The sequence below is a fragment of the Ursus americanus genome, chromosome 21, assembly GCF_024610735.1.
Source record: "Ursus americanus isolate L20-20 chromosome 21, mUrsAme1.1.p, whole genome shotgun sequence".
NCBI classification, from domain to species: Eukaryota; Metazoa; Chordata; class Mammalia; order Carnivora; family Ursidae; genus Ursus; species Ursus americanus.
Window position 1 is genome coordinate 49,950,160 of NC_142147.1, and position 14,471 is coordinate 49,964,630.

Consider the following 14,471-nt stretch of genomic DNA (forward strand, 5'->3'; position numbering starts at 1 on the left):
CCCAGGCCCTGGAGTCCCTGCCGAAGCTGCTGTGTCAAGTGGGTTCTGAGTCCCTGCCTCCCCCCACCCCCCACTCAACACACACTTCCTCCCTTTTTATTGGCGACCCCTCATTCTCTTATCCCAGGAGGAAGGTAGAGGCTGGAAGCTGGGGGTGGGGGGCGGCCCCCTCCCCCAGCCCCGGCAGGAGGAGGGGTCCCCAGGGAGGCCAAGAGGGGGGGCTGTGGGTCTCCCGGCAGGGGCGGACGGGGACTGAATGTTAATCGCATCCCGAGTGAGTGTGTGTGTGCGAGAACAGAGCGAGTGTGCGAGTCCCTCCCGCTCCAGCTCCTCCAAGCAGCGGCTGCCGCCGCCACCCTCCGCCCGCAGCCGCCCTCGGCCACCAGTGCCCAGCTGGGGGGTGTTGGCCTGGGTGGGTCCGCCCGGCCCCCAGGGGTCTCTCGTGCGTCTGCCATCTGCCCGGTGAGGATCTGTGTGTTAGGGTGTCTGGGGCTGGGCTGAGGAAGGGGGGGTGTGTCTGTAAGGGCTGCGGCGGCCGAGGCAGGGAGGGAGGGGTCTGTCTGTCTGTACCGACTCTGAGCCTCCTGCCTGGGTGTCGTGGGCCCCCCAGTTTCCTCCCTCCCCCAGCCCCCCCAAACCCAGATGGATGGTGTGTACCTGGACTCTGTGCCTCCTGCCTGCGTCCGGCCGGGTGTCTGGCGTCCCCAGCTGCCTGTGTCCTCCTGTCTGTCCGAACAGCCCCGGACGGCAGTGGCAGCCCGGCCCCCACTGGACCCCGTGTGTGTGTGTGTGTGTGTGTGTGTGTGTGTGTGTGTGTCTCCCTCCTCAAGCTCCAGGGGTGTTGAGGGGGAATCCCAGGGAAGTGAGGTCGTGCGTGTGTGCGTGTGTGTATGTGTGTGTTTCTGCCTGGGTTTGAGTGTGGGGGTGCTGAGGGGGGGTCTGGAGGTGGCCAAGCGAGCAAGGGGCGAGCAGTTCCCCAGACAGGCAGCCTCCGGCCCCTCACACAAACACACACACCAGCCACTGGCTTCAGAGGTGACCCAGACAGACAGACAGACACAGACGCTGGAGGGGGGGCGCTGAGGGCACAAAGGGTGGGGGTGCGAATGAGCCAGGGAGAGGCGGGACCGGACACATGGACGGGGGGGAGGAGCCGGGGCTGAAGCGGCAGAGGGGGGCACCCCAGGTGGGCGGAGGGGGGATCCCCATGGGGTCGGGGCGGCGAGAGGACACCCCGACAGCCTCCGCAATGTCCGGGGCCCAACTTCCAGCGCAACATGTGTAGCAGCGTCCTCGCCTAGTTGGGGTGGCCGCAACCTTGGGGGACAGACAGGGCAGGACAGGACCGAAGAGGAGGAGGGAGAGCCGGAGCCGGGGCCAGGCAGGAGGTCCCCACCGCCGCCGCCGCCACCGCCGCCGCCCCAGGGCCTGGCCCCCCAGCGGTTCCCTGAGCCCTCCACGGAATCTTCGGGTCGCTGGACTCTGGGTTCCGGTCCTGCCCCCCCGCAATACCCCCCACAGAACAGGGTCATGAAAAGGTAAGGCTGGGGTACGGGATGCAGGGGTGGGGGTGGGAACATGGACCCCAGATCTAGGACAGGGAAAGTTGGCCAGGGGCCTCGGGGAAGGAGGGGGGTTGCATGGAGAGCAGGGGTCTTCGCCCCTCGCCAGCTCCCTTGTCTGTCTCCTGGAGACTCTCCTCCGCCCCCTCTCTTTCTCCCTCTCTGAGCCCCTTTTTCCTGGGTCTCTACTCCTCAGACCTCCTAACCCCCCATTTCTGTCACTTTGCACCCTCTCCCCAGCCCTGCATACCTGACACCCCATCTCTCTATCGCCCATCTCTCCATCCCATCTTTCCTCTGCATCCCCCTGCCCGCATCGGTCTCCCCCCTTCGCTGGCCGTCCCTCTCCCTCTCTCCTCTCGCTCTCCCCTCCCTTCTCAGAGCTATGAGTCTGCTATTAATACCCCCGCCAAGGACCTTGAGGGCATCCAGGCCCCAAGCACCCCTCATCCCAAGCTACCACCCCTTCCTCAAGGTTCTGGAATACCCTTCCAGCCTGTTCTGAGCACCAGGATTAGGGTGGGGAGAGAACGGTGTTGGAAGTGGGGGGGGGACGGGATGCCGTCTGCAGCACGACGCGAGGGGGGGGCGGGCTGTTGATCAAAGTGGCCTCTCCTCTCTTCTGTGATGGATTGGGGGGGAGTGATGGAGACAGGGACACCCCAGGAATCTCTGGCACCCTCCTCCTTCTTAGCTGGGGGACAGCCTGTGCTGTGTATAGGACCTGAGTGGGGTGACAGGAGGCTGGAGCTGGCGGGGAATGGGGGGGCTCCCAGGATGTTGGGACTGGTGGGGTTTGAGGCAAAAAAAGGGGTTCTTAAGGGAGGAGAGGGCTATGGGCCTGGATTCCTGGTTTCTGGGCATAGGGGAAGCTGGGCACCCAGTTTAGGGGCCGGAGGGGGCCAAGACTCCTGGGTCCTGGGAAAAGGCAGAACTGAGCACCTGGACTCCTGGGTCCCCGGGGAGAAGGGTGCTGAGAGCCAAGATTCTTGAGTCTTTATGGGAGAAGTTAGAGCTTCTGTGTTTGTGGGAAGAGGGGACTGGAGGCCCAGTCTCCTGAGTCTCTGACAGGGCAGGGGGCGAGGACGGTCCCGCTCTTGGGCAGGTGGGAATGGATCTGGCGACTGAGACTTATGAGGTGGAGATTTGGGGCCTGGGCAACGCGATCCCTGAGGGCATAGGTTCTGGGAATTGGGCCTCTGGAGTCCCCCCGCGGCTGGGGGTGCCACTACTCAGACTCTGGAGGGGTGGGAGACTGCCCTCCCCACGAGAGGACTGGGCATCCAGCTTCCTAAGAAGGGTGGGGCTGGAGTTGCCCTCCTGGGCCTCAGCAGGGAGCAGGACCCTGGGGTCCCCAAGGACAGAGGCCAAGCAGGGGTGGGTCTGAGAGAGGCAGAGGAGGGTCTGAGGGACGTGAAGCCACGGGAAGGGAGGAGAGAGTGAGTGTTAACCCTGCGGGGGCCAGGCCACAGCTGTGGGTTATTTTGGGGCGGGGGGGGGGGGCTATTCTAAGCGCTGATTGAGCCAGCTGCTTGGGGAAGGGCAGAGGAGAGGAGGGGCCAGGGGAGCCAGGATTTGGGAGGGCCGGCAAGCTAGGAGTCCCCACCCCCATCCCTGGGGAGACAGTGGCCCAGGATCCCTGGGAAGGCAGGTGTGTGTGTGTGTGTGTGTGTGTGTGTGTGTGTGTGTGTGTGTAGGGTGGGGGGGAGCGAGGCCTCTAGGCAGGGGAAGGGGTGTGGGCCTTTCCCCCACCCTGGCTATCTGTGGGGTAGAGGAGGCCTGCGCTACCATGGCAACCGGACAGGAGCCTGATTGACAGCCAAGAAAGAACTCTTCCCCATCTGGACCCTCACCCCTTTAGGAAGCCCCTAGTGCAGGCTCTAATCTCTCTCTGGGAACCAGGAGTCCAGGCCCCCAGTGCCCTCCTCCTTCAGACCTGGGAGCCAGGAGTCTGGGCTCCCAGCCCGACCACCCCAGGCAGCTAGTATTCAACAGGGGACACAGGAAGAGATGCTGTATTTCCTCTAATTTACTAAATTGCTCTGGGCTGGGAGCCAGGGACCCCCGCCCCCCAGCTTTCCACAGCTGTGCCCCCCAACCCTGCAACCCAGCCTGGGCCACGACTCTCTTTCTAGCTCTCATTGAGAATGGGGGGATAGGGACAGAGTAAGGGGACAAAAACAGGTTGGGGGTTGTGGTCGAGGTCGGGGGTAAGGTCCTGGGGGTGTTTTCTCTCCTTGGGATGCCCTGCTCATTTCTTTTTCTCTCTTCTGTCTCTCCCCCCACACACCTGACCCCTTTTCCCTTTCTCATTTTTTCCCCTCACTGTTTCTTCCTTTTATTTTTGATCCCTCCTGCCACCCGCCTTCCCGGCCTTCCTTTCATGTCTGTGCCGGGCACCTCCCTGGTGGGGGTCTTGATCTTTGCCTTGGTTCGCTATTTCTGTCTTCCTATGTTTTCTGTCTGCTCTGCCTGCCTCCTCCCTCAATCTGTTCTGCCTGTTTCTCCATCTCTTGTGTGTCCATGTCTCTTGGTGGCCGTGGGGTCCGTCTCCGTCTTTCTGGGCTTCTTTCCATCTTCCTCTCTCTGTCCAACTTTCTCGTCTCTCTTATCTCTCCCACGTTCCTCGTCTATCTCTGCATCTCTCCCTGCCTCCCTATCATTCTCTCCCTATTTCTGTCACTCTGTCTTATCTCTCTCTGCCTCCTTCCTCTCTCCCTGTCTCTGTCACTCTGAGCTTCTCTATCCTGGTCTCTGTTTCTCCTTCCATCTCTCTCCTTATTCCTGGCCATGTGTCTCTCCGACCATCTCTCTGTGACTGTGTTCATCTCTCTTCTCATCTCCCTCGGTCTCTCTCCGCTCCTATTCTGATCCCATCTCTGCGGGTCTGTGACCCATCTATCCTGTCTCATTGTCCTCCCCATTCCTGCCTCCCTATCTCTGTATCTTCTCTGTCCCCATTACCCACCTCCACTTGCCCTGTCTCTGTGTCTCTCCCTTTGCCTCGCTCTCTCTGTCTCTGGCTCTCCCTTTGCCTGTGTGTGTCTCTCTCTCTGTCGCTCCCTGTCTCTATTACCCGAACCTTTCCCTCTCCTTCCTATCTCTGGGTCTCTTCCTCTGTGTGTCTCCTCCTCTCCGTGTCTCTCGGTAATCTTGTCCCCTGTCTCTGTCTCCCCATCTCCGTGTCTTCCTCTCATTTGTGTCCCTCTCCGCTCCCGGGGTCGCCCCGGCTCTGTGCGCCCGCTCTCCTGTGCCAGAGGCCGCCCGGAGGGGCCCGCAGGCGATGCGCGGCGCCGGTGGCCCCCGCGGCCCTCGGGGCCCCGCTAAGATGCTGCTGCTGCTGGCGCTCGCCTGCGCCAGCCCGTTCCCGGAGGAGGCGCCGGGACCGGGCGGGGCCGCCGGGCCCGGCGGGGGCCCCGGCGGGGCGCGGCCGCTCAACGTGGCGCTCGTGTTCTCGGGGCCCGCGTACGCGACCGAGGCGGCACGCCTGGGCCCGGCCGTGGCGGCGGCCGTGCGCAGCCCGGGCCTGGACGTGCGACCGGTGGCGCTGGTGCTCAACGGCTCGGACCCGCGCAGCCTCGTGCTGCAGCTCTGCGACCTGCTGTCGGGGCTGCGCGTGCACGGCGTCGTGTTCGAGGACGACTCGCGCGCGCCCGCCGTCGCGCCCATCCTCGACTTCCTGTCGGCGCAGACCTCGCTGCCCATCGTGGCCGTGCACGGCGGCGCCGCGCTCGTGCTCACGCCCAAGGTGCGCGCGACCTGCGGGGGGCGGGGCCAGCCGCGGGGGGGCGGGGCCAAGCCTGAGGGTCGGCCTCGCGGACGGAGTGGGGTCCGAGGGTAGAGTCGGGTCTGGGTGAGGGGCGGGGCTGACTTGAAGGGGCGTGGCCTATAGGACGAGTGGCGCCTGCCGGGGGACTGACCTAGGAGCAGGGTGAGAGAGATGCAAGCCAGTTATGGTCAGAATATGCGGAGGCTTGAGGGTCTCCGGGAGGAGGGAGTCAGGGGAGGGAATGGACTCTGGGCAAGGGGCGGGGACTGGGAACAAAAAGGGACCCACCAGAGGGGGCCAGCTCTGAGGGTGGAGTGGGATCTGGGGGTCAGCAAGGGAGGACGGAATGGGGTTCAGGAAGGGGTGAGGTCTGGTGAGAAGGCAGGAGCCAGGAAGGCAGGGAGAGGGCCAAGAAAGAGGGTACGCGGAGGTCAGGGTACTGAAGGACAGGGAGGTGTTCAGCCAGCTGAGCAAGGTCTCTAGAGGTCTAGGTAGGAGGACAGAGCCATCCGGTGAAAGGAGGCGTGGAAGAAGGGGAGGGGTCGTGGGTGGGTTGGGGAAGAGTAGGAACCATGCACCCAGGAAGTGGGGGTGAGGGCAGTCAGGGAAGGGGAGAGCTAACCGGTGAGGTGGCGCGGAGGCAGGCCAGGAGGGTGGCAGAGCCTACGCTCTGGACTAAAGAGGCGGGATCTAGAGTGGGAAATAGTCCCGGGAGTGGGGTTTGGGCAGAGGCATGCCCCAGGTGTAAGGCGTGGGAAGTGAGAATCCGGAGGGTGGGCCTGGGAGGATGAAGGCCCACCAGAAAAGCAGACCCAGCCAATGAGAAGTCAAACCCAGGAGCCTGCAGGAGAGAGGGCGCAGAGGCTGGAGCCGGCTGTGGCCTGGAAAGAGGCCTTCCGCCCGAGGGCACAGGGGGACCAGCCGGAGTGGACTTCTGGTAGGAAAGGACAGAACTGGACCAAGCCTGGTGTACGCATTGAGGAGAAGAGATCCGCTAGCAGGAGGTGTCTGAGAAGGGGCGGGGCCTGTTTAGGGGTGGAGCCAGTGTAACAGAGGCGGTACTGGGGCGAATGGGGCCATCTGAGTGGGTGGAGCCTAAGTCTCCACCAGTTCCCTGCTGTGAAGACCTGTGGCTTCGTGACTAGGTCACAATTACATCCTGGGACTCGTAGTTCTCTCCTGTCCAGAGCACTCTGGGAAGGGCCTCTGGCCAACTTTCTTCTTCTGGACGGGAGTTGTCCAGAGATTTGCAAGCGGGTCACCTTCGAGGTGAACTTACCACTCCCTGGCTGCCACCTTTATGACCTACCCAGAGATGTGGTTCCTGCTGCCTTCGTTGCTGCTGAGAAGTGTGGATCACTGTTTATTGTGACCTGGGAACTGTGGCCCGCAGTGTATTCTCGTTGCCTTTTGGGAAATGTAGTCCCTTCAGTATCTCTGGATGGAAGAAAGACGTGTCCTCACAGGGCCGTCGTGCCTCCATTGAATACTGGGAAAGTGATGCCCTCACCATATCTCCTCTCGCCAAGGATGAGGTCCTCCCAGGATTCTCATTGCATGCTGGGAGACCTCATCCGCTCAGGACAACTGCCCTATCTCCTACACATAGAACCACAGGCACACGCCTAGAAAGAAAATCCACTTTCTCTTCTCACTGAGGGCTGACTCCGTGCCGGGGCTGTTGTAGGTTCCGGGGAATACAGTTGTGAAAAGGAAAAAAAAAAAAAAAAAAGACAAGACAAGATCCCTGCTCTTAATGGAGCTTGCATTCTAATGGAGAGACAGAAAGCAAATAACAGATCACGAAATCTGTCCTGGAGGAAAGGCAGGAGGACAGTCAGGAGAGGCCCCCCTGAGGAGGTGACAACCGAGCTAGACCTGAGGAATGAGAAGTGGTAGGTCCCGCATGGAGGAGCTGGGGGAGAGTGTCCCCGGGAGAGGCAACAGCTAAGGGCTGAAGCTGGAAGGAACTTGATGTGTTTGAGGAAGAACAGAGAGGTGGGGGTGGCGGGAGATGAGGTCACAGAGGCAACAAGGGCCAGTTCATGCAGGGCCTGTGGGCCAAAGTGAGGCCTTTGGCTTTGACTCTAAGGTAGAAGTGTTGGAAAATTTTCAACCAAGAAGGGATGTGATCCAATTAATATTTTGAAAAGATGACTCTGGCTGCTCATGGAGAATGGACTGGAAGATGCAAAAATGTTAGCAGAGAGGGGTCAGGAAGCTGTTACAGCTGTCTAAGTAAGATAGTGGTCAACGTCGGTTGTGATGGTGCTGTAGTGAAGAATGGGGCTCTGTTTTGAACAGAATGCCGAGAAGACTAGAAGATGGCCTGGATTGGGCATGAGGGAAAGAGAGGGAAAGGATGATTTAGCTTTGGGAGCTGAGCAGCTGGGTGAATAAAGAAAGGAAGACCAGGAAGAGGTTTGCGACTGGAAGAGTGGGGGCGGGGGAGACAAGAGTTCTGTTTTTTACATGTTAATTTTGTGATGCCTCTTGGAATTCCAAGAGGAGATGTTGAGTAGAAAGGGGGATAGGTCTGTCCGGAGTTCAGGAGAGAGGTACCGTGACTGGAGAGGAGCCATCGACATACTCAATGCCAGGTAATAGAACTTTCTGCAATGAAGAAGATGGTCTATATCTGCTCTGTCCACTACAATGGCCACTAGCCACATGTGGCTCTTGAGCACTTGACATATGGTTAGTGCAGCCAGGGAACTAAATGTTATTTAATTTTAATTCATTTAAATGGGTGGCTACTGGCTACCATATTGGATAGCATAGAAGGCAGTATTTAAACACAGGGGTGTAGATGAGATCACCAAGGAGGGAGGACAGAGAAGAAAAGAGAAGACTAGATTCCGCATTTAGAATTCTGACTGAGTCCAACAAAGGAAACAGAAGAAGTCAGGGAGGTAGGAGGAAAACCAGAGAAGGGCAAATCCACTCAGCAAAGCCGCTTCCTGCTGGGAGAGGCGGTACCTTCAGCACCCTCATTGCATTCTGGGAGATGTAGTCCCTCTCAGTGGTTGCTGGGGACTGTAGTTCCCTCCCTGGATGCTGTGTGTGTTCTAGGGCAATGTTAGCTGCTGTAACAGATAAACCCCCAAGTCTCAGTGGCTCAACCCAATAGGAGGCTGTTTCTCACTCCTATAAAATCCAAACAGGTCTTCCTGACTAGAGGTGGCTCTCCTCCACGTGTTGACTCAGGGACTCAGGCTTCTCCCTCTTGTGGCTCTGCAGTCCCCTAGGACTTCAGAGTTTTCTTCTGGGGCCTCTGCATCTGTTCTCAGACAGGGAAGAGAGTAAGGTGCATGGGGGAGAGCTTTTCTGGATGAGTCTAGAACTCAGTCACATGGCTAACCCTAACCCAGGCCTAGCTCTGTGCACAAGCAGGGAAAGGAGAGGGGTTTGGTGAACAGCTGGTCAGTTGCCATATTGAGAGCCGTAACATACTGGTGGCCACTGGGAGCTGGGAGGCCCTCATCAGTTGCTGGGAGATGAAGTCCGGCTTGACCACTGGAAACTGAAGGCTCCTACTGGTTGCTGGGAGCTGTGGTCTCCACATCAGGAGGCTTGACATCCTCCTCCTCCCCCGCAGGAGAAGGGCTCCACCTTCCTGCAGCTGGGCTCCTCCACAGAGCAGCAGCTCCAGGTCATCTTTGAGGTGCTGGAGGAGTACGACTGGACATCCTTTGTAGCGGTGACCACGCGTGCCCCCGGCCACCGGGCCTTCCTGTCCTACATCGAGGTGCTGACTGATGGCAGCATGGTGGGCTGGGAGCACCGCGGGGCACTGACACTGGACCCTGGAGCAGGCGAGGCTGTGCTGGGCGCCCAGCTCCGCAGCGTCAGCGCACAGATCCGCCTGCTCTTCTGTGCCCGCGAAGAAGCCGAGCCCGTGTTCCGGGCAGCTGAGGAGGCCGGCCTCACTGGGCCTGGCTACGTCTGGTTCATGGTGGGGCCCCAGCTGGCTGGAGGCGGAGGCTCAGGAGCCCCTGGAGAGCCCCCACTTCTGCCAGGAGGCGCCCCACTGCCTGCCGGCCTGTTTGCAGTGCGCTCAGCTGGCTGGCGGGATGACCTGGCCCGGCGTGTGGCCGCTGGTGTGGCCGTCGTGGCCAGAGGTGCCCAGGCTCTGCTGCGTGACTATGGCTTCCTGCCCGAGCTCGGCCATGACTGTCGTGCCCAGAACCGCACCCACCGAGGGGAGAGTCTACACAGGTGAGTGGGGTCGGTGTAGAAGGGCTGTGGGAAGGCTCCAGAGCCTGACTACCTGGGATTCTCACTGACTGAGCAGCTTCAAATGGGTCACGTCCCCTCTCAGAGCCTCAGTTTACTTTTCTGTAAAATGGAGATAGCTGGGTCTCCTGCCTGGGGTTAAATCGGGTAATTTGGAAAAAGCACCCAAGACAGAGTGAGTGTATTATGATATTTCCTGGTTTTAATATGAATTTTCCCCCCACAGTTTAATGTCTTTGAAATCAAGCTATACCTTACGATTGATGGCTTATCATGGCTTAATTGGCAGCACTTTTTTCTTTCTTTGTGGTACATAAAACCAGAGATACACCCTATACTTGATGGCACCTCAGGTATGATGAGATTCCCTAGAGTATAAGCTGAATTTCAGTAACAAAACGACCCAACAATTGAGTGGCCTAAACGAGATTGAAGTTGTTCTTCCTCATTTTGCAATCCAGAAATAGGGGCCCCTGGCTGGCTTAGTCGGTGCAGTGTACCACTCTCCAACTCGGGACTGTGAGTTTGTGTCCCACGTAGGGGTGTATAGATCACTTTTTTTTTTTTTTTTAAGATTTTATTTATTAGAGGGAGAGAGAGCACAAGCAGAGGGACTGGCAGGCAGAGGGAGAAGCAGGCTCCCCGCTGAGCAGGGAGCCCGATGCGGGGCTCAATCCCACGACCCCGGGATCATGACCTGAGCCGAAGGCAGAGGCTTAACCGACTGAGCCACCCAGGGAGCCCCTAGATCACTTACAAATAAAATCTTCAAAAAAAAAAAAAAATTCCAGAAATGAGTGTTCCAGGTTATCTGCTGGCTCTGTGGCTCCACGTGATCAGTCAGGGACCCAGGACCCTCCCACCTTGTTGCTCCACCACTTTCTTGCGCAGTGGAAGCGGGGTCGGCCGCACGTCTGAATTCTAGCTCGTGGGAAAGTGGGAAAGAGAGAAAGTGGGGAGCAAGCAGTTTCCTTCCGGGCAAGTGAGACAGCGGGGATGTCGCGGGGCGGCCAGGGCTGCCTTATTGGTCGTTTACAGGCGCACGCGGGGCGGCCAGGGCTGCCTTATTGGTTGTTTACGGGCGCGTCGATGCAAATTGGTTAGACGTCGATTCTGATTGGCTAGCGCCTGCGCAATGCCAATTGTTAAGAGTCTGAAGGTTTCACCTGCGTGGGGCCTGGGATAGCTGCAGCGAGGACTGGGAAGAGAGGACTCTAGCTGGACAGGTGTGTGCCCGGCTTACACACTGTTGTTTTAGAAGAGAACAGGGTTTGGTGGGAAACAGCATCACCACCATGGGAAGCGTTGGCAGTGAGAAATTGATGAATTTGGGGACGGCACCGTGGAAGGAGAGGCGTTTGAGTCCGAAATGAGGCCGAGCTGAGCCTGGAAAGAGGTGACGGGTGGAGAAGAAAACCGAGGGGAGGAAAATTAAAGAATCGGGGACTTGGGGGACAGGATCTGGGGACAAGAGGGTGAGAAAAGCATCCCTCGTTCATAAATACTTACTGAGCGCCCGCTAGGAACTAGGGCTCATGCTGGGCGCCGGGAACACGGAGATGAATAAGACCGTGGACTTCTCTTCAAAGAACACAGGGTCCTGTAGGGGTGGCAGACAGGGACGGGATAATGACAACACAGTGTGATGCTTGCAATCATGGAGGTGGCCCGGGCATTGTGGGAGCACCAGCAGGAGTACTGTCGGCGCCAGGACATTTCTGGTTGCCAGAAGCAGAGGCTCATTCAAGTTTCCTAAGGGAGAAGGGGGTTTATTGGGAAGATAAACACGCACAGAAACCCAGATGCCAGGAATTCAGGCCAAGCCTGGGGACCAGCTACTCTTTCATCGCTTTCTGATTGTCTCTGTCTTACTCTCTCCGCCCTGGCCTCTCCCTCTCTCTCTCTCTGTCTGACCTGCCCCTCCCAGAGGCTGTCCAATTCTTCTCTTAGCACTCACTGTTTACCCGGAATTTCTGCTGTCTGCTGATACTCATAATTTCATTGCATCCTGTCTACCACCACCACCACCACCCAATTCTCACAGCCAACATCTTCCCAAAAGATGAATTTCATTGGCCCCAATCAGCCTTCCAAACTAGGCTACTCAGTCACGGATCAGCCTGTGGGGTCAGGGAGGTCTCCAAGAGGAGGAGACATCTAAGCTGAGACCTGACGGATGAATGGCTCATTCATTCATTTATTGAATGAGACTTTATGAGAGTCTGCTACGTGCCAAGCACCGCTTTGGGCCCAGGGGTACATGGTGTTGAACAGGGTCCCTGCTCTCATAGAGCCGACAATCTCATAGGGGAGACAAACAGTGAACAAACAAGATGATGAAGCAGAAATACCAGCAGGTGATAAAACAGGTAGAATGTGATAAGAAATGCCCAGGGTGCTAGGTTAGGTGAGGTCGTCTGGAAAGGTCTTTCTGAGCAGGTGAGATCTGGAGGTAAGAAAAAAAAAAAAAAAAGGACAAAGAAAAAGAGCCAAGTGTTGGAAGATGTGAATGAAGAGAAGGGAGGGGGGAAAGCAGGTGCAGAGGCGCTCGCTCGGGCTGGGATTGCCTTTTTGGGAGCCTGAAACAAAGCCATTGTGGCAGGAGCTTAGTGAGCAAGGCTGGGGACAGGGCATTATGGAGAAACAAGTGAGGCCCATGTAGGCCCGAGCTCATGTATGGCATTCTGGCCAGGCTAAGGGATTTGGATTTGATTCTAAGAGTGGTTAGGAGTTCTCCAAAAATAGTATTCCAGGCAGGGGGAACAGTGTCGCACAAAGGCCCAGAGGGGAGAAAACTCAGGCAGGTTGGTGGGACCACAACAGCTCAGGGTGGATGAAGGTGGGAGAATTGGGATTGGGGGTGATGAGGCTGCAGGTGGCGGTAGACAGGGCCAGGCCACAAAGGCCTGGAATGCCAGGCTGAGAGGCTGGATTTTGTTGTAGAGCACTGGGGAGCCATGGGTGGTTTATGAGCAGGAAAGAAGTGGAGTCAGTTTTGCGTACAGAAAGACCCCTCTGGGGTGGAGTGTAGAACAGACTGGAGGAGAGAGAATGGAAGTTGGGGGCCAGGCAGGGGGCTGGGGCAAAGGTCCAGGGGGTCTGTGGTGATGGGGAGGAGGGATGACATGGAGAGATCCTGGGGGCAGGAAGGTGGCACTTGGGGACTGAGGGTGGGGGGGTGAGGAGGGAGGATGGCAGTTGAGGGTCTGGTGCAGTGACCAGGGCCTGGGGACAGGCATTCACGGTACAGGTACCGTTGCATCAGGAAGATTGTCTGGGAGTCCAGAGACCTTCTGGGGCTTCTCCCAGAGGAAGGGACACTTGAGCTGAATCTTGAAGACATAAGAATCAATCCGGGTGAGAAGGGACAGAAAAGTATTTTTCAGGCACAGAGTACAGGCACCTACATTGGTCAAGAGATAGGAAACCGCTTGATATGTTTTGGGGACACTTTGCATTCAATGTTGGTGGGGTACAGAAAGGGCTTGGGGTGGAAGGAGTTTGAGGGGAGGCAGAGATCAGAGATGGGGCTGCACAGGCAGGCGGGGCCAGGACACACAGGGTCTCCAGGAGGGCCTCAAACTCAGGCTGACGGTCTGCAACCTTGTTCAGGGGGGCTGGGTCACGAGCAGAGAGTGCTGAACAAAGAAGAGGAATATTTGGGTGTCCAGGATCTTGGGGGAGAGATTCCAGCTAGGGGGCAGGGCTGGTCAGTAGAAAGGCCTTCAGCCACTTAGGTCCAGTCCAGGAACCCACATGTCCCCTCCCTTCCTCCCGGCCAGGTACTTCATGAATATTACCTGGGACAACCGGGATTATTCCTTCAATGAGGACGGCTTCTTGGTGAACCCCTCTCTGGTGGTCATCTCCCTCACCAGAGACAGGACTTGGGAGGTGGTGAGTCCCAGCCCCAACCTTGGGCACGAGAGAGGGCCTGGACTCCTGGGTGCTGAGGGAGAGGGTGTGGGGACCAGACCCCTGGGTCCTGACAGAGATGAGGGTTGAGGCCCTGGACTCTGGCCTCTGAGGGAGGAAGGAGCCCAGACTTCTAGGTCCTGGGGAAGTAATTGGGGGCCCAGACCCGTGGGTTCCTAGGGGTAGGAGGGAAATGGGGCCTAGACTCCTGGATCTAAGGGAGAAGGAGCTGAGAGCCCGGGGTTTTGAGGAAGGAGGGCCACGATGGCCAAAGTCCCCGCCCCGGAGCCTGAAGCCCCTTGTCTTGGCCAAGGTGGGCAGCTGGGAGCAGCAGACTCTCCGCCTGAAGTACCCGCTGTGGTCCCGCTATGGCCGCTTCCTGCAGCCGGTGGATGACACGCAGCACCTCACCGTGGCCACGCTGGAGGAGAGGCCCTTTGTCATTGTGGAGCCCGCCGACCCCATCAGCGGCACTTGCATCCGAGACTCCGTGCCTTGCCGGAGCCAGCTCAACCGCACCCACAGGTGACAGCCCCGGCTCCAGGAGTTCCGGCTTCAAAATCCCTTGAAGCCCAGCAGTCCTGGCCCCCGCCCCCTTCTCCCTTGGAACTCAGAACCCGCAGAGCCTTCCAGCTTAGTCACCTTGGATAAGTCACGGAACTCCTTTGAGCCTCAGTTTCCCCAGAAAGCGCTCGCCATAGTTTTAGCTGCTGCTTGTCTCTCCCTCCATACCCTCATCTCACGGGAGAGTCTGAAGTGGGGGGTCCCCAGCATCCCCAAGCCTGCTCGCTCCCCGCAGCCCTCCTCCGGACGCCCCCCGCCCGGAAAAGCGGTGCTGCAAGGGCTTCTGCATCGACATTCTGAAGCGGCTGGCGCAGACCATCGGCTTCAGCTACGACCTCTACCTGGTCACCAACGGCAAGCACGGGAAGAAGATCGATGGCGTCTGGAACGGCATGATCGGCGAGGTGGGGCGCGCCGCCACCAGA

General features: G+C 58.5%; 1 protein-coding gene across 1 annotated transcript in view; it reads left to right on the plus strand.

Annotated features, from left to right (window-relative positions):
• Nucleotides 1–4,845: 4,845 nt before the first annotated feature.
• GRIN2D (glutamate ionotropic receptor NMDA type subunit 2D) overlaps nt 4,846–14,471 on the plus strand; it is a 31,657-nt gene continuing 22,031 nt past the window's right edge. Inside the window, exons 1-5 of the mRNA XM_045772291.2 lie at nt 4,846–5,310; nt 8,930–9,549; nt 13,350–13,464; nt 13,796–14,007; nt 14,282–14,450. Of these exons, the coding sequence (XP_045628247.1) occupies nt 4,846–5,310; nt 8,930–9,549; nt 13,350–13,464; nt 13,796–14,007; nt 14,282–14,450 (1,581 nt within the window). The remainder of the gene's footprint in view (nt 5,311–8,929; nt 9,550–13,349; nt 13,465–13,795; nt 14,008–14,281; nt 14,451–14,471) is intronic.